The sequence below is a fragment of the Centroberyx gerrardi genome, chromosome 12 (genome assembly GCF_048128805.1).
Source record: "Centroberyx gerrardi isolate f3 chromosome 12, fCenGer3.hap1.cur.20231027, whole genome shotgun sequence".
Taxonomy (NCBI): Eukaryota; Metazoa; Chordata; class Actinopteri; order Beryciformes; family Berycidae; genus Centroberyx; species Centroberyx gerrardi.
Genome location: NC_136008.1, coordinates 7,761,745 through 7,786,916, shown reverse-complemented (window position 1 = coordinate 7,786,916; position 25,172 = coordinate 7,761,745). Strand labels below are relative to the sequence as shown.

Sequence of the window (25,172 nt, the reverse complement as noted above, 5' to 3'; positions counted from 1 at the left end):
CTACTGGGTAAGTAAGGAGAAACATCTCAGAAATCTATCAGCAATCTGGGAATGTACAAGTGAGATATCATGCTTTTCTTATTTGTCTCAAGCACTTCTTACAATACAGATGTACAGTATATTCTCATGTGCATCTCTTTATTGCTCCAAAGGGGGGATTTGGGAGGAAAAAAATCAATGATCCTAAATTTATACACTATTGAGATATGCTTTATTTGTCCAGAGATAAAGAAAGGGTGATGTTAAGCAACAGATTTCTATGTGTTGAATTGGTGTTTCATACAACCTCCTCCTCTCCCTCTCCAGTTGGCCCAGCTGCATTTCGCTCAGCGCCCAGCAGAGGTCAGCCATGTTACACATCAACACCACAGAGCTGCAGTCTCTCCTGCTCTCCTTTCTGCAGCACTACCTGAATGGAACAAGTGTGCTGGCTCCACCGATACCTCAAAACTACACTACCCAGCAGGCTGTGCACCACATGTCCGGACCCACGGTTCATGCTCAGTCTCAGGGCATTATGTATATTCTTCTGGTGGTGGGCATGTTCAGTTTCTTCACATTCGGCATCATGCTCAGCTACATTCGCTCCAAGAAGCTGGAGAACTCCCATGATCCCTATCACCAGTACATTGCCCATGACTGGACCAAGGCGATAATCCCGTCCAGGGCCGTCGCTCAGGCGCTGCATGGGGCCGCTGCAGCTAACGGAGCCAGAGGCAAGGAGCCAATCATCATCTGCAACCCTGCAACACTGGAGCAGCTACCAGGATAGGATGAGAGGATCGGTCATTTGAAGATTTTCCAGCTTCAAAAATCATAATGATCTTAATGTAACACAACATTTTGAATTATTATAATTAGCAGTCAAATGTTTAATTTTCAGACCTGTAATTTCACAGAAACAATTTACAACTTCCCTGTGTTGTAACCTGTGCTAACAACAGATTCAGTTCATCATCCTTAAAGTCAAGGGAACTTCTACATTCACAAAACGCAAGAGTTAAAATAAATCCACCATTATCCTTATTGTAACTTGATCAAAATCCTGTGGATCTGGGAAATAACACTGCATTAGCATACAGTAAAATTGGTTAACTGTGTTCAGTGGCTCCAGTGCCAGTGACTTAGATTCAGATTGAATGCATTAGTACCAACCAAGCACAGGTTTGTAAGTCTGTGTGACATAATGTTCCATGGATTATAATGATTTGTTGTAGTGGAAAAATAAACAAAACATTGATTTGAAATGACTTTTCTATTCACTTAGATTCCAGAGCTTTGGTGTTTTCATCTGAGTAAATTCTGCATCCAAGACATCAGACCTTGCTTAGTGTCTTTAAGCCTCGGTGCTGCATTGGTTCTTTTTTTCTCCTCCTTCCTCCTCTCTCTCTCTTTCTCTCTCTCCTTCTCTTGGTCCTGTCTGTGCTGGTGGGCTGCTTTCTCAGCACGGTCAATCTCCCGGGCCAAACTGAAGTGAACCATTTGCATGTTGAGCATTGGTACAATGAGGTTGAAATTGTCCACCATCTTGTTAAGTTTCACCAGCTCCTCCCCTACAGATCCACACAGCTGCTCCCACTGGCTGTGCTCTTTGGGGGTCATGGGGTCACCCAGCCTGGCCCTCCCCTCCAGCAGCCGACTGCGGAACGTAGCGGTTGTCTCTCGGATGTCACGCTGGGTGACGATCCAGGGTGGCTGGTAGCCATTGTCTATGAGGATGCGGTTGAGGTTGTGGGTCATAGGATCAGCGTATGGATTGTGCTCAAACTTGCTGAGGGGCTTTCCAGCTCCGCTTAGGTTCCTGAAGTCTCCGCGGGCCATGGACTCTTGGATCAGGTCCTCCACCAGCCTATCCACAGCCTGGGTGATCTTAATCTTCCGGCTGCGCTGACGCATGTCCCTTTCCACCAGCGCTCCCTCCGCGGCAGCTGCTCTCTCATGCTCCCTCTGCCGGTAGTCCAAAACCTGCTCGGCTGCCCGGTCTACACGAAACTGCCGGTACTGACGTTCACGCTGGCTGGGTGTGCCTGAGCCTACACCCTCATAGCTGAGGTAGTGTCTATGTTGAGGTGCCATGCCTTTTGACTCCTCATCCTCCGCTTCCTTCACTCCATCACGTTTCTTGGTCTGGCTCTGATGTGCCAGGACGGCACGGTAGGCCTCTTCAACCCGAGCAAACAGGACTGCATCTGCAGTCGCAGCCCCAGAATCAGGATGGTAGAGCTTGGCCAGGCGCAGGTAGGCCTCTTTCACCTGCGCAGGGCTGCTGCCCCCCTCGCCTGGCAGCTGCAGCAGTCTGTAGCTCTCTCGCAGGCTGCGGCTGATCTGGGGCCTGGAGCTGAACGCCCGGAGCAGCAGGGACTGTCGACACAACAGCAGTAGACAGCGGCCATGGCAGAAGTCACTGCGGGCAACCAACAGATGTAAGGTGCAACTCATATCTGCCAGCTGTGCAGAAGCACACTCCTGTGGAGCAGAGTCATATTCAAGTTCAGCAGAGGAAGTGAAATCTGATTCATTAAAAGTGGAGGACTGAATTTTTCACTGTGAAAAGACAATGTCAGATAGTCTCATGGCAGGCTTGGCGTATAGCTGGGGCAACAACTGACACACTAACGTTATAGGTCAGAAACATAACTGTCAATCAATTGAAAGGACACCTAGCGAGCTAGCTAGCAAGCTAACTGTAAAACACTAACGTTAACGTTCAGGCGTGATAACATTTGGGTCCACCAGTATCCATAAAGCAACAATAGGTAATAGGACATGTGAAAAATGAAGGTTACATTTGAATTAGGCAGTTGCTAGAGTTTGCAGATTCGTTGCTAGGTCATTTGCGGCTAAATCGGCTCACTAACTGAATCTCATCTCTAACTGGCCAAATTACCCTTCGTAGCAATTCATAAAACACGTAAAACTGAATGTAGAGCACAAACCTGTTTAGCGCACACTTGTCAGTCTTGGCACTGACAGCATTCACTCTTTATGACCTACAATTTCACATAAAAATAGGTCATCCATACTTCGAAAAGGGGCACGTTTGTTGTTGTTAAATAGCTTGCTAGCTCGCAACGGATGTTGGGTAATGTAGTTCCAGCTGCACATTAATTTCAGCTTTTTGATCGAAGAGAACTGAATCAAAAGGATTGTGTATATTAAAGAAGCACAAACTGGTTGAACAAGATCAACGTGATGGGGCTTGCTTACAGATACAGTACAGCACTTTGTTAGACAGCTATCACAACCTCTGAATATTCACTTAAAAGCCATGTAAACCATAACATGATCTCAGTGAAGACATACTGCTGTTTTTGTGTGATTTCTGAATAATGCAGATTGTATTCAGAAACAGGCAGCAGTCATCCTTACATTGAGTTATTTGTAAATGGAAACTGTGCTCAAGGTTTACTTTATGTAGTTTTGCCTAGTAGCCATACAAGACTATTCACAGCCTGTCTGGATGGATTTGGATTTGATTTGTGTTTGTTTTCAAAACCCGGAGGGAAGGATGAGTACATGTTGTGATTTGTAAACTGTATTACATTAATAGAATGGCTTCATGTTTTTAGGACAGTTTAATCAACTCAAGAATAAGAACCACAGAAGAAGAGAAGAGGGACAGTTTATTATGGCTGACAAAATAGAGAATATTTTGAATGAGAGGTCTTGCAAGCTGGTTGTGAAACAGACGCTCCAAAAGCAAAATTAACACAATAAGACTAAAAAACACTGATAAAAATACTTTATCAGCACACTTGTTTTTGGGTAATCTGGCATAAATCAAAAACCACGACTCAAAAATAAATCTGTTTTTTATTTTTCATTTGTAATGGCCATTTGCATAAATTAATGAGAATAAAAACAGACATCCAAAGTCAAATGCAGGTGGGATTCTTAATTAATTCCTGCCCCATAGATGATGGCAGTAATGACATTGCACTCTAATTACACTAATTTACATTAACATTGAATGAAATAAAGCCAAGGGTCAAACAGCAATTTGCAGAAATTGAAATAAAAATAAAGATAGAGTACAAACATGAATATTTCCCTGATCATATAAAATTGTTCTGTGAATAAAAGAAATTGAGCTCAAGTTGTCTATGTTTAGTCTAAAAAATGACAGTTACTCATTTTCCTTGAGCTCATCCATAAGAAGATTCTCCTCTTGCTCAAGGATATCATAGAAGATATCTTTGCCTTTCTTGGTTTTCAGTAACTTATAAAGTTCCCTCATCTGCTTCTGAGTGGTAGATTTAGATGTGACATTATCGCAGCCTTCTTGCTTGATAACGTTCTTGGTCAGGAGCTTATCCAAGATTGGTTCGACCATGCTCACTTTCTGGATCAGCTCATCCTGGTATTTATCCACAAAGTGCTTCCCTGAGGAGAAAGGGAATGAAAAATGACTCATTAGCTGATTGATTTGAGTGAGCATCAGGCTAAAATCAGCTTGTATCAGGCTACTTTGCTTCTGAAGGATTACAACATGAAGGGTTTCATTTAAAAAAGATATGTTTATGTCTGCTTATTTTCTATCTCCAAAATGTTACTGTCTGAAATTCATCAATCAATATTTCAAAATCACAGATAATTCAATCGTCAGATTTTAAGGCTGGTGGAGCCGGGTAGGTTAGGCTAGGTGGAATAGGTAGGCTGTTTGTGCTTTTCCTGATATTTGCCTTATATCATTCTGTTCTATGGCTGGTTGGTTGATCAGTTAGATCTAGTTAGACTAGATTTTCTAAGCAATTAAGATGACTCATGTAACAGTCATGTAACAGGAATAGTGACCCAGAAACTCATTTACTTTGATGCCAGCAATCATTTTGAAATGGTGGATATTTCATTTTGGAATGAAACTCTTCATATATTCATAGTATTCTGTTATATCACCAAATGGTCATTGTGAAAGGAAAATAACAGGTGATTGTAATAAAGTAACAGGTGATTATAATCAAATGACAGCCACAGCCAATGAGCTGTGTGTATGGTAAAGCACCATACTGGTAGGAAATGCATGTGACATCACAATGTATTTCACAATTATGCATCTGACAATTCTAGAGGAAAGCCTGTATTTCACAATTATGAGACTTTGTATCCTCCAGTTAGCATTTTATAAAGGCCTTGAATCTCTGTTTTGATATATTCTATTGGTCACTATGAGTGAGGACAACAGCAGGACCACAGGCAGTGTACACTTACTTTATAGTGTAAACATGTTTTAACTTATTTTGACATTTATCTGACATTTTATCTGATGAACATGGTGTGATTATGGTTTTACGTTTTATCTTCATTTTGCTTTTATCACCTTTTGTTTTGATTTGTGTGAAGCACTTTGTAACATTGTTTTGAAAAGTGCTATATAAATAAAGTATTATTATTACTATATTATTATTATTATTATTATTATTATTATTATTGCAGAATCATGTCCTATTACTTCACCTACCTCCCACTGTGGTTCCTACAGCAGATGCTGCAGCTGAGGATCCTGAGGCTACAAGACATTAAATGAAAATTAGAATTGTATAATAAATATTACATTGTTCTTAGACTCTACTGGTCATACATGATCTTATCCAGAGATCACCAACATAGTGACCCATAAACAGATTTACTTTGATGCCAGAAATCATTTTGAAGTGTCAATTTTTCAAAATGTGGATGTCTCATTTTGGAATGACACTCTATACATCTGACAATTCTAGAGGAAAGCCTGTATTTTACAATTATGAGACTTTGTATCCTCCAGTTGGCATTTTATAAAGGCCTTGAATCTCTGTATCAGTCACTATGAGTTTTGAAACCCTCAAATGAGTTAAGCTCATTCAAAGTGTCTTTCCACCATGTCAAACTATGTGGTCAATGAGAAAATTTGCCAGTTTTACTTATTCCTGCTGAAGTTTCTATAGATTCTGGCTTTACTTGCTGTAGACAATTTGAACCCAGTGATTGATCCACAGTGAGGACAACAGCAGGACCACAGGCAGTGTACACTTACTTTTTTTTATTGTAAACATGTTTTAACTGATATTTTGACATGATGTTCTCAGGTAGTCAGCATTTAACATAACAACTACTTACTGTATATGATAGGCAGACACATTTCCAACTGTCTTCCTAAATCGCCGACATTACCCTATACCTACGTTAATCCCTAGTTTCCAAGTAATCATTTTTAAACTCACTATTGATCTCAAACAAAACGCTAATGGGACGCCTGACACTGCTTGTATCAGCAGTTTATCACTGACTACCATATCTATCATGTGATATATATATTTTTAACTCTGTCTTAATCATGAGATAGATTTTAATGTTTTTTCATATTTCATGTGTCTTAGTCACAAGACACAAGAGATTTTGGACTCCAGCTATACTTTCTTTTCAGCCAGAGCAACCGGGTTACTAGTAAACAATATGTCAGCTTGCATGCTAAAAACAACCAATTGAATTAGGCTGACAGAAAAAAACTGATATCTAAGTTGAAAATCTCACCGACACCGACACTTGATCCCTCAAATGCTAGCATTACTTAGTCACGTCTGATCTCCCACATCAGAGCAATCCACTAGTCCCATCAATTTGTTGACTCCTGAAAATGCCCGCCGTTGTGCTGCTGCTTGACCCCTTCTTTGTCACATCTCCTTACCACCAGTGAAATGCTGGTTAATCTCGGCTGTGGCTGGTAAAGTACTGAGCACTTTTTCAGGTCACCAGCTTGTTGTCAACCAATCCGTCCTATTCTGGAAAGTATTGTGATGGCGCTAAGAAATCATTTTGGCTGGTGAAAAGTGTCTGAATTTGTGTAATATACAGGATAAACTGATTTTGTTTGATGCCAGCAATCATTTTAAAAATGTAGGTGTCAAATTTTTCAAATGGTGGATATCTCATTTTGGAATTAAACTCTTCATATATATATATGACATTTCTACAGTAAGGCCTGTATTTCACAATTATGAGACTTTGTATCCTCCAGTTGGAATTTTGTTTTTATAATTTTGATGTTGTATTGCTTACTATGAATTTTGTAGCCCTCAAATGAGTTAAACTCATTCAAAATATCTTTCTGCCATGTCAAACTATGTGGTCAATGAGAAAATTCCCGCTGTAGCTTCTGTAGATTCTGGCTTTACTTGCTGTAGCCAATTTGAACCCAGTGATCGATCCACAGCAGGACCACAGGTTCACGTTCTATTACTTCACCTACCTCCCACTGTGGTTCCTACACCAGATGCTGCAGCTGACGATCCTGAGGCTGCAAGACATTAAATGAAAATTAGAATTGTATAATAAATATATAGTTCTTAGACTCTACTGGTCATAAATGATCTTATCCAGAGATCACCAACATCTTACTACTCTCTCATGTCTCTCAAATGTAAAACTGTTCACCGTTTGATATATTCTATCTGTCACTATGAGTTTTGTAACCCTCAAATGAGTTAACCTCATTCAAAATATCTTTCCACCATGTCAAACTATGTGGTCAATTTAGCCAGCTTGCTGTAGACAATTTGAATATATATATATATATATATATATATGTATATACATATACATACAGTATAATATACAGTATATACTGTATATGACTCCTGTCTTAAAGGTCCAGTGCAATGACAATTGCATTTCTCAAATTCATGGTATAATTGTTTTCAACCAATCCATCCTGTTCTGTAAAGTATTGTGATGGCGCTAAGAAATCATTTTGGCTGGTGAAAAGTGTCTGAATTTGTGTAATATTTTGGTGGCCAGTTGGCTGGTGGTTAGGATGTTCATCCCCCAACTGGACGGCCTGAGTTCAATCCCTCGTGTGGCCAGACCTACTGAAGTGTCTCACAAAGAGTTTCACAAAAAGCTGCCTGTCTCTCCTCACACATCTATTATCTAGACACAGAATAACAACAGAGTACAAGTCAAAATGATACAGCTCACACTTTATATAAATTGTTGATACAAAGTGTTGTATTATAACTACATTTATGAGATGGGTGTCTCTGAATAATGTGCCAGTTCTATGTTTTTTCACATATTTTTATCTTTCCATGACTTACCTCTGGGTGCTGAACTGGTGTTTCGCAATGCCTGCACTAGATCATTCCTGTTGATCTTCATTAAAACCTTCATGGTCACCTCCGGAGTGTGTTGGTTATAGATCTGCACCATCTGATCCACTGTGTCCAGCCTGTCTGCCCTCTCCAGCCGGCTCCTAGGGATGGGTGGGAAGCCTTCCAGGATGTCAGCCTGAAGCAGGAACCACTTGAAACGCTTAAGCTCCTCATCTCCCAAATGTTCCAGTGTTTCCAAGAGAAGCTCCTTAGATGTTGCCATTGCTCCCTGGTAAAATCAGAGGACATTTTCAACTCGAAAGACAATTATGCAATTCATCTCATTGCATTTCATCAATGCCAGTGTTTTAGATATGTGGGATTACCTCATCAGACAGATTACACAAGGTAATTGGTAAATGTTTTTTGATCGCACACTGCAGGAGTAAATTAATAAATTCCAACCAATAAAACCATCACAGAATTTTGAACAATCCCGCTCTTCCCATCAAGTAAAACTGCCTTTCTCTCCCATTCTATTGGTTTAGACTTTTGAATGATCCCTCACTGCGTTATGTCCCGCCCCAACATCCTCAAATATATCAAATCAAGGAAGTAAAGATGGGGTAAACATGGGGTCTTTAAGTTAAGAAAGCCTCCAAAATGTCACACTCGTTAAGTAGGAAAAACAGCCAAATTCCCCAAAAACCGAACTATCTTTTTAATGTCTGTTTTCCTACCCATAGTAAACAAAACGTTCCCTATATTGATCAGAAAAAATAAGTAAATAAAAATGGTACACAGGGATAGGCAATCACAGGCTCAATTTAATGACACAGGTCTTTAAGTTTAACCCCGGACAAAAGGTCATTTCGAGGTAGGATAATAGTGAAATTAACTTAGTAGAAGTAGAAGAAGCGGACTAATGTTCCTGATTCTAAACTTATACCTTGAGCTCTTTTAACTGGAACCCAGACCCAATACAATCCAATTTGTAAACTTTGGTTTTTCCAACGTGCTATAGGCCACTAATGAAGTTATTCTTATTACCATTCACACAGGAATGTCGCAGGCAGGAAGAGTTATTTCCGTGTGCTCAAAAACGAAAGTAAAAAGAAGCGGGCTAATGTTTAACTACTGTATCTACACTGTTTCTTTTTTTTAGTTCATTAGATCTGATTATCGCAAATTTATAAGCAAACAGGCTTAAACGATTCAGTGCGCTGCAGCTTAATATTCGTTTCCATTCCTCTGCCGGGTTAAGGCCCTGACACACCAGGCCGACGGTCGGCCGTCGGCCAATGTCGGGCCGTCGGTAAGCGTCGGTGTCCCTAGTTTTTGCGGTGTGTCCCGCACCGTCGGCACTAGTCGGACCCTGTCGGCGTCTTTTCGGCCGATTGAGCGTGTTGAATCGGCGTCGGAGCCGTCGGTGAGAGAGATCACTCTGATTGATAGTTCGTGTTTTGCCTCTGGATGATTGGACTGATAAATTCCTTCAACATGTGGAACTGAACAGGAAAGAGCCGAGCGAAATTTTTAAAATCGGAGGTTTCATTTATCTCCAGCTCTCGACACAGGTTCGGGAAAGCCCCTTGAGCCTGTCGCTGGAGTAACGTTATTCATGATTTCACCCATTTAGTGCGGTTTCTCCTTATTTTTCGCCTCCGCCTCTTCCTTTCTTCTTCCACAACCAAAAGACCAAGGGCTGACAACTCAACTTAAACTCACCGAGTCTCTCTGCCTCCTCGCTGCAGCAAATTTGTATCTCTACACTCTAGAGACAGTTTAATGATGAGGAGAAATATTTGCATATCCCTACTCTGATTTGCTGGCGAAAACGCCTGGCTCCGCCCCTTGCTCAAAGGAAAGGAGTGACAGGAGCAAACAGCTGCATTTCGCTCAACGCCCAGCAGAGATTGTAATCCTCTTCTAGGTATCTGGCAAACATCTTTTGATGGAAGATGAACCCGATGGGCCTTTCTTAGATGCAGTAGCTACAACACTTTGTTGGCTGTAAAGCATCACATCCTGAGTATTTGCTTAAAGACCATGTCATTTACCTGCTGTTTCTGTGTGATTTCTGAATAATGCAGATTGTATTCACCACAGGCAGCAGTCATCCTTACATTATCTAATCTTTGCAAATGGAAACTGTGCTAAAAGTTTACTTTATGTAGCCTAGTTTTGTCTATGTAGCCATACAAGACTATTCACAGTCTGTCTGGATGGGTTTTGATTTGATGTGTGTTTGTCTTCAAAACCTGGAGGGAAGGATGAGCACATGTTCTGATTTGTAAAATGTATTACATTAGTAGAATGGCTGTGTGTATTGTTTCTATAGGGCAGTTTAATCACTTACTCAATGAATAAGAACCACAGAAGAAGATTAAGACTACTTTATTATGGCTGACAAAATAGAAAACATTTGAAAGAGAGTTAAGGCTTTTCTGCTGGTTTTGGAACAGATCCTCCAAAAGTAAAATTATCACAATAAGCCAAAAAGACACTGATAAAAAAAAACGTAATTAGCACACTTTGAAAAATTTTGAGGTAATTTGGCATAAATCAAAAAACACAACTCAAAAATATGTGTAAAGATGCAGATGGAAGCAGTCTTTTTAAAAAAATGTTTTTATACCATTTCATTTTATTTCATTTGTAATGGGCAATCTGCATAAATTCATGAGAATAAAAACAGACATCCAAAGACAAATGCAGGTGGGATTCTTAATTAATTTCTGCTCTGATTCTCTGATGAACATGGGCTGCTTCCTCTTTCAAACCTGATAGAAAATCTCCTCGGTTCATATTCGGTTCAGGTAGCCTATGTTTGGCTAAAAAATGAATTTAACCACAGTTACAGTAATGACAGTTATTCATTTTTCTTGAGGTCGGCCATAAGAAATTTCTCCTGTTGCTTAAGGATATCGTAGAAGATATCTTTGCCTCTATCTCCACAGGCCTTCAGTGATTTATAGAGTTCCCTCATCTTATCCTGAGTGGTAGGTTTAGACATGATGTTATCGTAACATTCTTGGTCGATAACATCGTTGTCGAGGAGCTCATCCAAGATTAGTGCGACCTTGTTCACTCTCTGGATTAGCGCACTCCGGTGTTTATCCACAAAGTGCTTCTCTGAGGAGAAAGGGAGTGAAAAAGTGACTGATTTGAGTTCATATCAGGCTGTAATCAGCTTGTATCAGGCTATGTTACTTTTCAGGGATTGTTTTCAATCTCCAAAATTTTACTGTCTGAAATTCATCAATCATCACCCAATTAATTAATTGGATTAATAACAGTGATATAACATATACATGTCATGTAACAGGATAAACTGATTTTGTTTGATGCCAGCAATCATTTTAAAAATGTAGGTGTCAAATGTTTCAAATGGTGGATATCTCATTTTGGAATTAAACTCTTCATATATATATATGACATTTCTACAGTAAGGCCTGTATTTCACAATTATGAGACTTTGTATCCTCCAGTTGGAATTTTGTTTTTATAATTTTGATGTTGTATTGCTTACTATGAATTTTGTAGCCCTCAAATGAGTTAAACTCATTCAAAATATCTTTCTGCCATGTCAAACTATGTGGTCAATGAGAAAATTCCCGCTGTAGCTTCTGTAGATTCTGGCTTTACTTGCTGTAGCCAATTTGAACCCAGTGATCGATCCACAGCAGGACCACAGGTTCACGTTCTATTACTTCACCTACCTCCCACTGTGGTTCCTACACCAGATGCTGCAGCTGAGGATCCTGAGGCTGCAAGACATTAAATGAAAATTAGAATTGTATAATAAATATATAGTTCTTAGACTCTACTGGTCATAAATGATCTTATCCAGAGATCACCAACATCTTACTACTCTCTCATGTCTCTCAAATGTAAAACTGCTCACCGTTTGATATATTCTATCTGTCACTATGAGTTTTGTAACCCTCAAATGAGTTAACCTCATTCAAAATATCTTTCCACCATGTCAAACTATGTGGTCAATACGAAAATTAGCCAGCTTGCTGTAGACAATTTGAATATATATATATATATATATATATATATATATATATATATATATATATATATATATACATATACATACAGTATAATATACAGTATATACTGTATATGACTCCTGTCTTAAAGGTCCAGTGCAATGACAATTGCATTTCTCAAATTCATGGTATAATTGTTTTCAACCAATCCATCCTGTTCTGTAAAGTATTGTGATGGCGCTAAGAAATCATTTTGGCTGGTGAAAAGTGTCTGAATTTGTGTAATATTTTGGTGGCCAGTTGGCTGATGGTTAGGATGTTCATCCCCCAACTGGACGGCCTGAGTTCAATCCCTCGTGTGGCCAGACCTACTGAAGTGTCTCACAAAGAGTTTCACAAAAACCTGCCTGTCTCTCCTCACACATCTATTATCTAGACACAGAATAACAACAGAGTACAAGTCAAAATGATACAGCTCACACTTTATATAAATTGTTGATACAAAGTGTTGTATTATAACTACATTTATGAGGCGGATGTCACTGAATTATATGTCAGTTCTAAGTTTTTCACATATTTTTTATCTTCAGATGATTTACCTTTGGGTCCTGAACTGGTGTTTGACAAAAGCTGCAGATCATTCCTGCTGATCTTGATTAAAACCTTCATGTTCACATGCGGAGAGTGTTCGCTATAGATGTGCGCGGTCAGATCCACTGTGTCCTGCCTGTCTGCCGTCTCCAGCCGGCTCTTAGGGACGACTGGTTCCAGGATGTCAGCCTTACTGAACAGTACTGTCACAACCTCATCTGTCCTCAAGAATATGGAAGTTCCATTAAAGAGAGAAGGAAAGGACCAGTAAGTCAATGTTTCCAAAGTATTACATAGTAATTATTCAATGAGTGCACAAATTACTACATTAATGTAGTACTGTTATAATGGTAATAATTACTCATGATCACCAGAAACTACCAGCATTTAACCAATAAATTACACATTAAGATTACTGAATTATGTGTCAGTTCTAAGTTTTTCACATATTTTTTATCTTCCCATGATTTACCTTTGGGCCCTGAACTGATGTTTGGCAAAAGCTGCACTAGATCATTCCTGTTCATCTTCATTAAAACCTTCATGGTCACCTCCGGAGTGTGTTGGCTATAGATCTGCACCATCTGATCCACTGTGTCCAGCCTGTCTGCCCTCTCCAGCCGGCTCCTAGGGATGGGTGGGAAGCCTTGCAGGATGTCAGCCTGATGCAGGAACCACTTGAAACGCTTAAGCTCCTCATCTCCCAAATGTTCCAGTGTTTCCAAGAGAAGCTCCTTAGATGTTGCCATTGCTCCCTGGTAAAATCAGAGGACATTTTCAACTCGAAAGACAATTATGCAATTCATCTCATTGCATTTCATCAAGGCCAGTGTTTTAGATATGTGGGATTACCTCATCAGACAGATTACACAAGGTAATTGGTAAATGTTTTTTGATCGCACACTGCAGGAGTAAATTAATAAATTCCAACCAATAAAACCATCACAGAATTTTGAACAATCCCGCTCTTCCCATCAAGTAAAACTGCCTTTCTCTCCCATTCCATTGGTTTAGACTTTTGAATGATCCCTCACTGCGTTATGTCCCGCCCCAACATCCTCAAATATATCAAATCAAGGAAGTAAAGATGGGGTAAACATGGGGTCTTTAAGTTAAGAAAGCCTCCAAAATGTCACACTCGTTAAGTAGGAAAAACAGCCAAATTCCCCAAAAACCGAACTATCCTTTTAATGTCTGTTTTCCTACCCATAGTAAACAAAACGTTCCCTATATTGATCAGAAAAAATAAGTAAATAAAAATGGTACACAGGGATAGCAATCACAGGCTCAATTTAATGACACAGGTCTTTAAGTTTAACCCCGGACAAAAGGTCATTTCGAGGTAGGATAATAGTGAAATTAACTTAGTAGAAGTAGAAGAAGCGGACTAATGTTCCTGATTCTAAACTTATACCTTGAGCTCTTTTAACTGGAACCCAGACCCAATACAATCCAATTTGTAAACTTTGGTTTTTCCAACGTGCTATAGGCCACTAATGAAGTTATTCTTATTACCATTCACACAGGAATGTCGCAGGCAGGAAGAGTTATTTCCGTGTGCTCAAAAACGAAAGTAAAAAGAAGCGGGCTAATGTTTAACTACTGTATCTACACTGTTTCTTTTTTTTAGTTCATTAGATCTGATTATCGCTAATTTATATGCAAACAGGCTTTAATGATTCAGTGCGCTGCAGCTTAATATTCGTTTCCATTCCTCTGCTGGGTTAAACTCACCGAGTCTCTCTGCCTCCTCGCTGCAGCAAATCTGTATATCTCACTTTAGGCTGGGGCTACACCACACAACTTTTAAAATCCCATCAGATTATGAAAAGACTGGGCGTATACACTGACTGGTTTCTGCAGATTTTTTTATGACGACTGAAAAACTGGGGATCACACACTTAACGACTACGCCAGATGAGGGATCACACACTACTCGACTTGTCACTGCAACTGAACCAAACTGAACGCACCAAACTCACATGAAAACACGAGCTCTCGCGGTACGCTACGAGATGCCGGTAGCAAAGCAAACACGGGGATACAGCATAGATATAAATTCACATTATACATTTTTATTTGTAGCGTACTAGAGCTTGCTGTTGTTGTTGCGCCACCATCTGCATGGAATAAAGACCATCTGCATGGTCATTCTATTTTCATTTCAGAAACAGAAAATAAAAAATGGAAAACGAATGATGATTTAATTTTCATTTCAAAATCCAAAAATGGAAAACCGAAATATACAAGGCATTGTCAATTTCCTGGTGAGAAACGGCAGATACAACATTTACAAAGGACTTGATTTTCCTTTTCTCCTTTGTAAAACAGAAAATAAAATAACAAAAATTGAAAAAGCCCATTTTGGGATTGCAACCTGAATATAGAGCTGTGCGTCTTTCAGCACCATCAAGACCTGGAAAGCGGAAAGGAGAGAGAGAAGCAGAGAGGGAGGAAAATAGAATGACCAAAAAATGCACAGACCCAAAACGCATTTAGCCTACATAAAGGTGTGGAAGTCAGTATGGACTGCACAGACTGCAGAGGGAGCTGGAGGTGAGCAGCAAATGTGAATCAAATACCTGTTGCTACATAATGGAGCCAAAGCTATGAAGTGGGAGCTGAGAATGTTTGTAGGCGATGTTGCTACGGTGCCAGATGATTATGTTGCAAAACCGGACCAACCGGAAAAGTAGGCTAATAAGTAATAATTATAAAACCTTACTTACCGGTCTAAAATCGGCATCTGGCAGCGAAGGTTTTGTGGAATCAGTAATTGAGTCTTCCCTGTATTTTTTTCCTGTGTGCCTTGGTACCAGAAAGATTGGTAGGCCTATCTATAAATTTATTGTATGAAGAATTAACTAGTTGATTGCTCCTTGGTGTGGGCTAAACACCGTATTGGCTTGTTATGGCATAGCTTCATAGTTTTTCATTGGCTATTGACGGGATCCATTCGCATTTGAGTTGTTGACGATCGAGTACACACTGTCCGACTGCGGCCAGATTCCGCTTGTAAAAATCAAACATGTTTGATATAATCGTAGTGGCTCCGAATCACGTCGGGAGGCAAGAGATTAGAGTCTGTTCCCCTCACACATTTAAAGATTTTCTGTGCCAACTGGCCACGCCGACTGCCCCAAGTGCAGACCAGGACAGACTCGGCCCGGTTGTGAATCCTGGCTAAAATCGGGGCAATAGTTGTCTAGAGTATCCCCATAATGTATTAGGTGATGAGAAGCATTTGCATATCGTGCTCTGATTTTCTGGGCAAAACGCCTGGCTCCGCTCCTTGCTCATAGGAGAGGAGAGGAGCAAACTTTTATTGTCTAGCCTTAAAGACCGAGATGGAAAAGACCAGGATGTAGCCTACATAAAAGAAGTCTCAGTGGAGGATCTTCGACATCTGGTTCCAGCGCCAGTGAGTGGATTTCTGTTGGGTTTTTGAATTTCACGTTACGCTATTTATAATCAACCTTTCCTGCCTGAAAAGCCAACGGTCCCCTGGGAATAGAGGATAGAGCTCATTCCATCGTATTGTAGATATTACAATGGATAGGCTATACATAATTCCAAGGTAAACTTAAAGTTGTTTAAACACTCACATCGAGGGCAACATGACTCAGAGAAAAGGGGCATTTATCACGTCAAGGTATTGAATAAAAGTATATTGATTGACATTGTTATTGACCAATCAGAGCTTCCCTGTTGAATCACACTGCATGCAGTGTGCGAGTGTACGTCAGTCGAGATCTGTGCAAGCTCAGATAATATATAAATATATCTGAGTAAGTGAACTTGGTCGGTCATCATTTGACATGGTGTCAGAAGTCCTCCGGTAAAAGAGGGAGATACTGGACGAAAGAACAGGATACTAAAGTTTAATATACCCGACATCTTCAATTTTGAGCGCCCGGAGATTGCAGATTTCTCCAGAGATAAAGAAAAGATCTTTCCTATGGGTTGAAATGATGCGTCTCCTCTCCCTCCTCAGCTGCTCCAGCTGCATTTCGCTCAATGCCCAGCAGAGGTCAGTAAAGTGACACATACACGATACAGTAGAATCTATTGAAAATTGATTAAACTGTTAACTGAAGGAAATATTCAATGCAATCCATTTCTAGGTAACTGGCAAACATCTTTTGATGGGTAAAGAAGCACAAACTGGCTGAACAAGATCAACATGATGAGGCTTTCTTGTAGCTACAACACTTTGAAGCGTTGTAGCTTGTTTCAAAACCTGGAGGGAAGTATGAGCACATGTGATTTGTAAACTGTATTACATCAGTAGAATTGCTTCATGTATTGTTTTTAGGACAGTTTATTCACATACTCAAATAATAAGAACCACGGAAGGAGATTAAGACAGTTTATTATGGCTGACAAAATATAAATTGGGGTAATTTGGCATAAATCAGAAACCACGACTCTGTTTTACATGTTGAGGTACAGATGGAAGCAGGATAATCAGATCCCCCCCCCCCCCCCCCCCCCCCCCTCATTTTTCATTTGTAATGCCCCATTTGCATAAATTCATAAAAACAAAAACACAGACATCTATTTCATTAGTGTCATTCACTGAAGAAAAAAGCTCAAATGCAGGTGGGATTCTTAATTAATTTCTACTCTGATTCTCTGAACATGGGCTGCTTCCTCTTTCAAACCTGATAGAAAATCTCCTCATATTTATTCCAAAGTAATTCAGGGAGCCTCATAGATGATGGCGGCGATGACACTGTACTCCATACACATTTTAACTAATTTATCTAAAGTATGACAGCTTTAACTGCTTTTATATTAACATTGAATGAAATAAAGCCATGGGTCAAACAGCATTTTTTAGAAATTGAAGCACAAATAAAGATATAGTACAAACATGAATATTTCCCTGATCATATAAAATTGTTCCATGAATGTATAAAAAATATTTGGCTCAAGTAGCCCTTGTCTAGGCCTATATGTTTGGTCTAAAAAATGAATTTAACCATGACAATTCCTAGTGATTTTTATTGAGGTCTTCCATAAGATACTTCTGTTTCGCAAGGATATCATAGAGGATATCTTTGCCTCTATCTCCACTGGCCTTCAGTGACTTATAGAGTTCCCTCATCTGTTCCTGAGTGGTAGATTTAGATCTGATATTATCGTAACATTCTGGGCTGATAACATCCTCGGCCAGGAGCTTATCCAAGATTGGTGAGACCATGCTCACTCTGTTGATCAGCTCTTCCCGATGTTTATCCACAAAGTGCTTCCCTGAGGAGAAAGGGAGTGAAAAATGACTGAGTTAATATCAGGCTGTAATCCGCTTGCGTCTAGCTATTTTGAAGAATTACAATATGAAGGGTTTCATTGCAAAACGCTATATATCCATTTTATATATCCAACTGCTGTCTGAAATTCATCAGTCAATACTTCAAAAACACAGATAATTCACTCCTCAGATTTTCTAAGTCTTAAGAAGACTCGTGTAACAGTCATGTAACAGGAATAGTGACACATCAACTGATTTTCTTTGATGCCAGCAATCATTTTGAAAGAGTAGGTGTCAGTTTTTTCAATTTTGGAATGAAACTCTTCATATATCTACATCTGACAATTCTAGAGTAAAGCCTGTATTTCACAATTATGAGACTTTGTGTCACCCAGTTGGCATATAGTAAAGCCCACAAATCTCTATTTTTATCATTCTGTTTAAATTTGATATTCTATACACACCTACACCCAAAGGACCACAATGGAAATAAGCTCTTGGGCTTTATTGTATTTTATCCTTTTGACAAATATTGTACAAAGATATGATGCCTCCTGGTGAGGCTGTGCATATATTATTTATGTATATATGTCATATATTTTTTATATTGTCAATAAAAAATTTCAATTCAAATTCAATTCCATTACTTTCATCGGTCATAATAACTTCTGTAACCCTTGAACGAGTTAAGCTCATTCACAACATAAACTACCTGGTAAATGAGAAAATAAGCCAGTTTTGTTTATTCCCGGTGTGGGATTCTGGGTTTACTTTCTTCTTGCTGTAGACAATTTGAACCCAGTGACTGATCCACAGTGAGGACAGCAGGGCCACAGGCAGCAGAGTTGGGGATCAATTCATGAATGAACTCAACATGAATGAACATCAAATATAATTCAACTTAGGAATTGGAATTGTAATTTGAAAAAACCTACAGGAAACAGAATTGGAAGTTGTTGTTTTTTTTTTCTTACCACATATCTGAGATTACACATAGTGTTATATATTATCAATACTGAATATCATAAAATGTTAAAGGAACCTTTCAGCTGGTATTTGATGCATAACATGTAATTGGAATACATGCATTATGATTGAATGTATTTGATTTGTTTAACTGTCCTTTATTTGATTCATATTTAGCAAGACAGTCTCTCTTAGAAGTGGAATTTCAAGGAATTTCATGGAATTCATTTCTGTTTTCTGTCATTACTGCAGAATCACTTCCTATTACTTCACCTACCTCCCGACATGGTTCCTCCACCAGACGCTCCAGCCGAGGATCCTGAGGCTGCAAGACATTAAATGAAAATGAAAATTGCATGATAAATGTATATTTCTTAGACTGTGCTTACATACTTCTGTTTCCCTCATGTAGCGACAGTAATCACAATGTCAGTTCCCTCGACTGATCAGAAAAATAGATACAGGGACACACCACAATACCAGGCTCAGTTTTATGACGGGTCTGTATGTTCAGCCCAGGAAAAACATAATTTCCAGGCAGGAGAGGTCGATTATAAATAACTTGAAATTCAGAAACACCGCAACTGCTACAACAGTTTATCTGCAGTGTCCAATGTTCAGAAAACAGAAATCCACTCACCGGTGCTGGAACCAGCTGTAGAAGATAATCCACTTGTCGCTTTGGCTGCAGAAATACAGACAGAGAAACAATGTTGAATAGCATTGAAATAATTTGATGATGGACTGCCTACTTCTATCTTCATGAGGACCATCTATGCCTATATATGCATACCTATAACTTTAACCTAATCCTAATTCTAACCTTAAACCTAAACCCAAACCCAAATCCAAATTCAAATCCAAACACTAAAACAGCCTGTTGAAGAAGCGAGGACCGGCCAAGATATCCTCACTCTGACGGTTTAAAATCGAATTGGTTCTCACAATACAGAAGTAGCCTACAGGAACACACACACACACACACAGAGAGAGAGAGAGAGAGAGAGAGAGAGAGAGAGAGAGAGAGAGAGAGAGAGAGAGAGAGAGAGAGAGAGAGAGAGAGAGCGCGAGAGAGAGAGAGAGAGAGAGACTCGCCTGTTTATGTCTTTTACCCTGTCGTAACTGAGAACCTTTGTAAACTTTGGTTTTTATAAACGTGCTATAGGCCCACTGCCCAAAAATAAAGTTTTTCTTATTACCATGCACACAGGAATGGACGTGAATGCAGTTCCCCGTATGCTCAAAAACGAAAGTAAAAAAAAAGACGCGGGCTAATGTTTAACTACTTTATCTAGGTCTACACTGTTTCTAGCTTGAACTAAACTTGAACTTTTTCAACTGAAATCCATTCTCTTTTCGGTTCATTACAGCTCATTATCGCTATTTGATATGCAAAATGATTCAGTGCGCTGCAGCTTAATATTCGTTTCCATTCCTCTGCTGGGTTAAAACTCACCGAGTCTGTCTGCCTCCTCGCTGAAGTCAATCTCTCTCAGTATCTCCAGAGTCACTGTAAGGGCTCCGGCCTCGGTGAAGGTTGAGACCAAGACGTCCGAGATGTCGAAGATATCTTTGTTCTCCACGGCGTTGCGTCTGACCCGCGGCTCTTCCCTGCGGTCCAGCAGCTGGGTGCGGAACTTCCTCAGCTGGGTCTCCCTCAGGTCCTCCAGCATGTCCAATATACAACTTTTGATAGTTTTGGGCATTTCTCATCAATCTCTCAGCAGTAAGCCTAAATTGCCGTCCTGTATACCAACAGTCTTATTCTCAAGGCTACCTAACCGTGGAAGAGGTGAGACGCGCCCAGCAGCGTCTGTTTACCAGGTAGGCTACAGGATGGGCGGATCGATACGTAAGTGTCGTTACTGACCTTTCCTTTTGAGAATGATCCACATAAAAATATTGTGTTTTCTTTAACCGATAATTTTAACATTTTTATGAATTGAATGTGTAGCCTATCTGATGGTGAAAAATGAAAAGAAAATTAAATGTGGTAGCAAATACATAGGAACTATTTCTCCTTCCGCCCTCTCCCTCCGCTGCCTACACACACACACGCGAGAGAGAACAGCTGGATTTGGAGCTGAAAATCACCCGCATAAAAGAGAATGAAGAGGGGAGGGAAGCGGGCAGAGAGCCGCACATCTGGCGCCAGAGTGCGGCAGAGCTCCGACAGAGAGACAGGCATAGATGGTGATAATATTAGGTTGGTTTAATATTTTGAACAGAAAGCAGGAAACAAAAAATGTTTGAGGAGCAGAATATTGCGGTAATAGGCTGATGAATAGGCGTATAGGTTTAGATTGGACACATTTTCAAACATTTTCCAATGCGTTCAAGTTCATATAGCCCTCAGAGGACTTTACAGAGAAATAGCCTAACTAGATCTAACTGATCAACAATCAATCGTAGAACAGGATGATGTAAGACAAACACAACGAAGCAGAACAAAGCACAAGACACACGATAGCAAGTTAAAAACTTCCAAGCGCATTATATCAATTTTGCATGATATATATTTTTTATTTGTTATTATTTTAAGATGTATTATTTATATTGTTGATTTCACTTAAGGGCATTGCATTAGCCCAAATGTTCAGTTGATGCGATGTGAAGAATAACTCCTGAAAAGGGTAATAATATAATTGAACTTTGTATGTTGTGAAAAATTTAACATGTGTTTTATAATTGCTAATATTAAACAGAAAACAAAGAGAGAAGTCTAATCCTCGGCAGTTTATTCAATAGCCTACTAATGAAATGGCCTTCAAACATATTTTTTTGATGTCTGCATTTGCCAATTTTCACGAAATCACAAAGATTTCCCCCGTTTATGTACACAAGAAGACTTTGAAACATATCTAGCCTCCTATTGCTTGATATCTGATAGAAAAGAAGGAAAACAACATAGGCTGTGTACTAGGCATGTGCAGCCCATGCTGCCTTCACATACTTTTGGAAATATCGTAATTATGATCATCGCCCCCATGAACGAGCCAACAAAGTGGTAAATCCGACTGCAGGAGAGCGTCAATTTTCTTTGATACCCGAGTTGTGTCGTTCAGACCATGGATGTATTAAACTACGGCGGAGCGCGTGCAAGCTGTGTGAACAGCTGAAGGTGAAAGTGTTACATTTTAGAATCATGTGCTATTGTTTGGCAGTCTATGTAACTAATAGCTATTGTTGTATGTCTCTTGTCTTGATACATAAAACATCAACTTTTATTTACGACTTCGGAAGAGAAGCTTACGAGCAGCACTTGAAGGCAGCATAAGATACGGAAGTATAGGCAGCAGTCTGCAACCTGTGAGCATACAGAGTCCAAACTCCACTGTGAAGACCTGTTACCTCATTACTAGCTCTTATAATGAGTAATAATCCTGTAATAAACCTAATAAATTGAAATAAAGACAGTAGACAAATATTACATTAAAAGCATTCATAGGAGAATGGTTGATTTCATGAGTGACGGTAGGCCGAGACATTAAATGGAAACATGGTCCCAAATAATTCATTTATAAGAATTGAGCTCTAGTATTTATACAATATTTTTCCACACTATCAATAGTTGGTGCTGCACCGGCCCAGTTTCTCCACGGGAATCATTTAAATTTCTTCAAAACCTTTCATCATTCATTCATTTTGTCTCGTAGCTATGTTTAGTCTAATCTAATAGTCTAATCTGTAATCTAAAACTTTAATATATCATGCAACTACCATAGGTCAAAAATTATACTAGGCTACAGAAAAGCCTATACCCTAGGCCTAGGAGATAAAAAGAAAACCATAAAATACGATAAGGTCACTATTGAGCACGATCACACTAAATCCCTATAGGATTTAGTGTGGAGCAATTTTCCATATGGAAGACAATATTTACCTGGAAAATAAAACGAATATGCCTACAGTCAAATGTTACTTATATGGAATCACACTCTTCACACGTATCTTCATTTATGTCCCGTTTATTTACATGAAACAATCATCACACAGGCTAAAACTTTCACAGTGAGGGACTGAAAATAATCCAGTTTATAATCTGCAAAAGGTCTTAATTTTTTACAGTGTTGTAATGAGAGTAGCCTATGTTATCTTTTTCTTTTGTAAGAACAGAAATAAGCGCTCTGGCCTTGTCAGCATGTGCTGACAGTCAGTTTTACTGTCAGCAGGTCCTGAGAAATGCTCAGGCTCAGTGAATTCAGCCTCGTGCCATACAGCCGCTTTCTGGAACCTCAGTGCAGGTCAAATCGAAGGAAAAACACCTCTGTGCCGGAAGCAATAGACTACACATTTTAAATAAACAGTGCGAGACAACTGTAAACTATTATCATTTTAGCAGGTTAGCTAAGAATAAGTCAGTTTTAGTTATTCTCGTTGTAGCTTTTATTATGTGATATGTTGTTTTGAACGACTGTTTGTACTTTGAAAAGCGTCAATTAAATTGCCCCATGTAGGATAAATAACGTTGTATTGTATTGTATTGCATTGTATTCTACAGGAGTTTTGGATAAAAATAATCTACAAACAAATGCACAACTTCTACATCGGGAACATATAAATATTATTTACAAATTGGTGCCTAGAAACACATCAAATGGAAACATGCATGGCGCCAACTGTTACTAAAATCACTAATTTATCGTGCTTAAAATACCCCAAACTAATGCCGTTGTCTGCAAAACACTGCTATTTACCTGAGGTCGAGGAGCAATACATTTATGGGTATAATACTTGAAGAGTTTTATTCCAAAATAGTCCATCATTTGAAAAAAGTGATACCCACTCTTACAAAATGTAGTTAACGAAATCAGCCAAGGCTTTGACAGCCAATGATCTCTTTGAAGGCTACAGAACTCAATAAATATCCTATGTAGGCCTACTGGTCACCTTCCATTAACACAAGAACAGCCAACAGGCCTGGCATCCGATAGCGAACTTTTTTTTTTATATTATTATTGTAAGCTATTTTTATTGAGTTGCCTTCTAGCTAAAGGCTTTGAGGGAGTTCCCTTTGGGAGGCAGTTACGCAGTAGATCTGGGGCTTTTATTTTGAAGGGTAAGAACGGAAGTGGAGCGTGTGTGAAGAGTGATTGACTCGCGGGGAAGAAATAAAGTGTTGACAGTCTGTTCTCATGATGGAGTCTTTTTATTTTATAATCTGCAGAAGTACAGGTGCAATAACGCTCTGCTACATTGGTGGCAGCAGTGGGATAATTCCTGCTTGGACGCCCATCGTAAGATAAACATATTGTGTAAGACAGGCGAGGCAGTTGCGGGAGTTTCAGCTAACTAGCTAGCGACTGCTAGCACCGGCTTAGCCTAGCTTTGTACAGTTAGTTAGCACATGTTGTCCGTACCGTGTCGTGCGTGGGGACTTCACATATCTCTTCACCGTAGTAACGTTAGTTAGAGAAGTTAAAGAGCAAAATATATACAAAAAATAAATAAATATAAAAAAATAAAAGCCCCAGATCTACTGCGTAACTGCCTCCCAAAGGGAACTCCCTCAAAGCCTTTAGCTAGAAGGCAACTCAATAAAAATAGCTTACATTATCATTATTATTATTATTAAACCACAAAAAGGTACTCATGCATCTTCCAAATACAAGTTGTGATCCAAACATCCGTTACCTACTGTGACCCATGCTTCGCTGTTCTGACGTTGCTGCCGTACCACAATTGAAAAAGCACGTCATTTTTAACACCCGTGTCTTCTTTGGGACAACGCACAAATATGCACATTTGTGTGACCTAATACAAAAAAAAAAAAAAAAAAACATTTGTGTTACCTTTCAACAATGTGAAATTAAAAGCAACACCAATGTGTGTTGTCCCCAAAAAAGAGGCACAGATGTGGTAAAGTGACACATCCTAGAGCGCATGCTCTACAAAAACACGCCCACGTGTCCCCACGACATATGCTAATAGGTTGTAAACGTCCGCATGAACATCTTATGGGAACAGCACACGTTTTCTTCCTTCAACAGGCGCCTAATCCAAAATCTGTGGTAGCCTATTATCGAATCCAACCCTGTAAATAGGCGCTGGTGGGCGCGTCTCACCTCTTCTTCCGCGGTCAGGTGGCCTCGACAATAAAGATTGTTGGCAAACAAGACGGCAATTTCCTCCTCAGAGATTGATGAGAGATTGATGAGAAATGCCCCGCAAAACTATCAAAAGTGCTCTAATAGACATGCTGGAGGACCTGAGGGAGAACCAGCTGAAGAAGTTCCGCTCCCAGCTGCTGGACCGCAGGGAAGAGCCGCGGGTCAGATGCAGCGCCGTGGAGAACAA

General features: G+C 39.6%; 3 protein-coding genes across 4 annotated transcripts; all 3 read right to left on the bottom strand.

Moving 5' to 3' along the window:
* Positions 1 to 3: 3 nt before the first annotated feature.
* On the bottom strand, positions 4 to 3,154 carry dnajc28 (DnaJ (Hsp40) homolog, subfamily C, member 28). Of its 2 annotated transcripts, XM_071907095.2 has the most exons (3): positions 2,937 to 3,154; positions 1,323 to 2,466; positions 4 to 760 (listed from the first exon to the last, which is right to left on the bottom strand). In XM_071907095.2, exons 2-3 carry the CDS (start codon positions 2,437 to 2,439, stop codon positions 732 to 734), a joined length of 1,146 nt encoding a protein of 381 aa, XP_071763196.1. In that variant the 5' UTR covers positions 2,440 to 2,466; positions 2,937 to 3,154; the 3' UTR covers positions 4 to 731. The 2 variants fall into 2 exon arrangements, with proteins under 2 accessions (XP_071763196.1, XP_071763195.1); XM_071907094.2 differs by lacking the exon at positions 4 to 760 and having other exon boundaries at positions 872 to 2,466.
* A 640-nt stretch (positions 3,155 to 3,794) lies between these two features.
* LOC144541953 (apoptosis-associated speck-like protein containing a CARD) lies at positions 3,795 to 9,821 on the bottom strand. Its single transcript, XM_078287389.1, has 5 exons — positions 9,792 to 9,821; positions 8,070 to 8,352; positions 7,223 to 7,270; positions 5,459 to 5,506; positions 3,795 to 4,383 (listed from the first exon to the last, which is right to left on the bottom strand). Exons 2-5 carry the CDS (start codon positions 8,344 to 8,346, stop codon positions 4,127 to 4,129), a joined length of 630 nt encoding a protein of 209 aa, XP_078143515.1. The 5' UTR covers positions 8,347 to 8,352; positions 9,792 to 9,821; the 3' UTR covers positions 3,795 to 4,126.
* A 1,099-nt stretch (positions 9,822 to 10,920) lies between these two features.
* LOC139917902 (uncharacterized) lies at positions 10,921 to 20,695 on the bottom strand. Its single transcript, XM_078287072.1, has 8 exons — positions 20,332 to 20,695; positions 19,516 to 19,560; positions 19,153 to 19,200; positions 17,658 to 17,911; positions 13,128 to 13,410; positions 12,664 to 12,873; positions 11,786 to 11,833; positions 10,921 to 11,198 (listed from the first exon to the last, which is right to left on the bottom strand). The coding sequence occupies exons 1-8, from the start codon at positions 20,579 to 20,581 to the stop codon at positions 10,936 to 10,938; spliced, it is 1,401 nt and encodes a 466-aa protein (XP_078143198.1). The 5' UTR covers positions 20,582 to 20,695; the 3' UTR covers positions 10,921 to 10,935.
* Positions 20,696 to 25,172: the final 4,477 nt, after the last annotated feature.

Excerpts from the sequence above, each read along its gene's own strand:
- LOC144541953 (XM_078287389.1), bottom strand. The coding sequence starts at position 8,346 with ATGGCAACATCTAAGGAGCTTCTCTTGGAAACACTGGAACATTTGGGA. Across the intron at positions 5,507-7,222 it reads TGTAGGAACCACAGTGGGAG|CCTCAGGATCCTCAGCTGCA; the intron begins GTAGGTGAAGTA and ends AATGTCTTGTAG. Across the intron at positions 4,384-5,458 it reads TGTAGGAACCACAGTGGGAG|GGAAGCACTTTGTGGATAAA; the intron begins GTAGGTGAAGTA and ends CTTTCTCCTCAG.
- LOC139917902 (XM_078287072.1), bottom strand. The coding sequence starts at position 20,581 with ATGCCCAAAACTATCAAAAGTTGTATATTGGACATGCTGGAGGACCTG. Across the intron at positions 13,411-17,657 it reads TGGAAGACCTCAATAAAAAT|GGAGCAATGGCAACATCTAA; the intron begins CACTAGGAATTG and ends TGATTTTACCAG. Across the intron at positions 11,834-12,663 it reads CACCAGTTCAGGACCCAAAG|CCTCAGGATCCTCAGCTGCA; the intron begins GTAAATCATCTG and ends AATGTCTTGCAG.
- dnajc28 (XM_071907094.2), bottom strand. The coding sequence starts at position 2,439 with ATGAGTTGCACCTTACATCTGTTGGTTGCCCGCAGTGACTTCTGCCAT.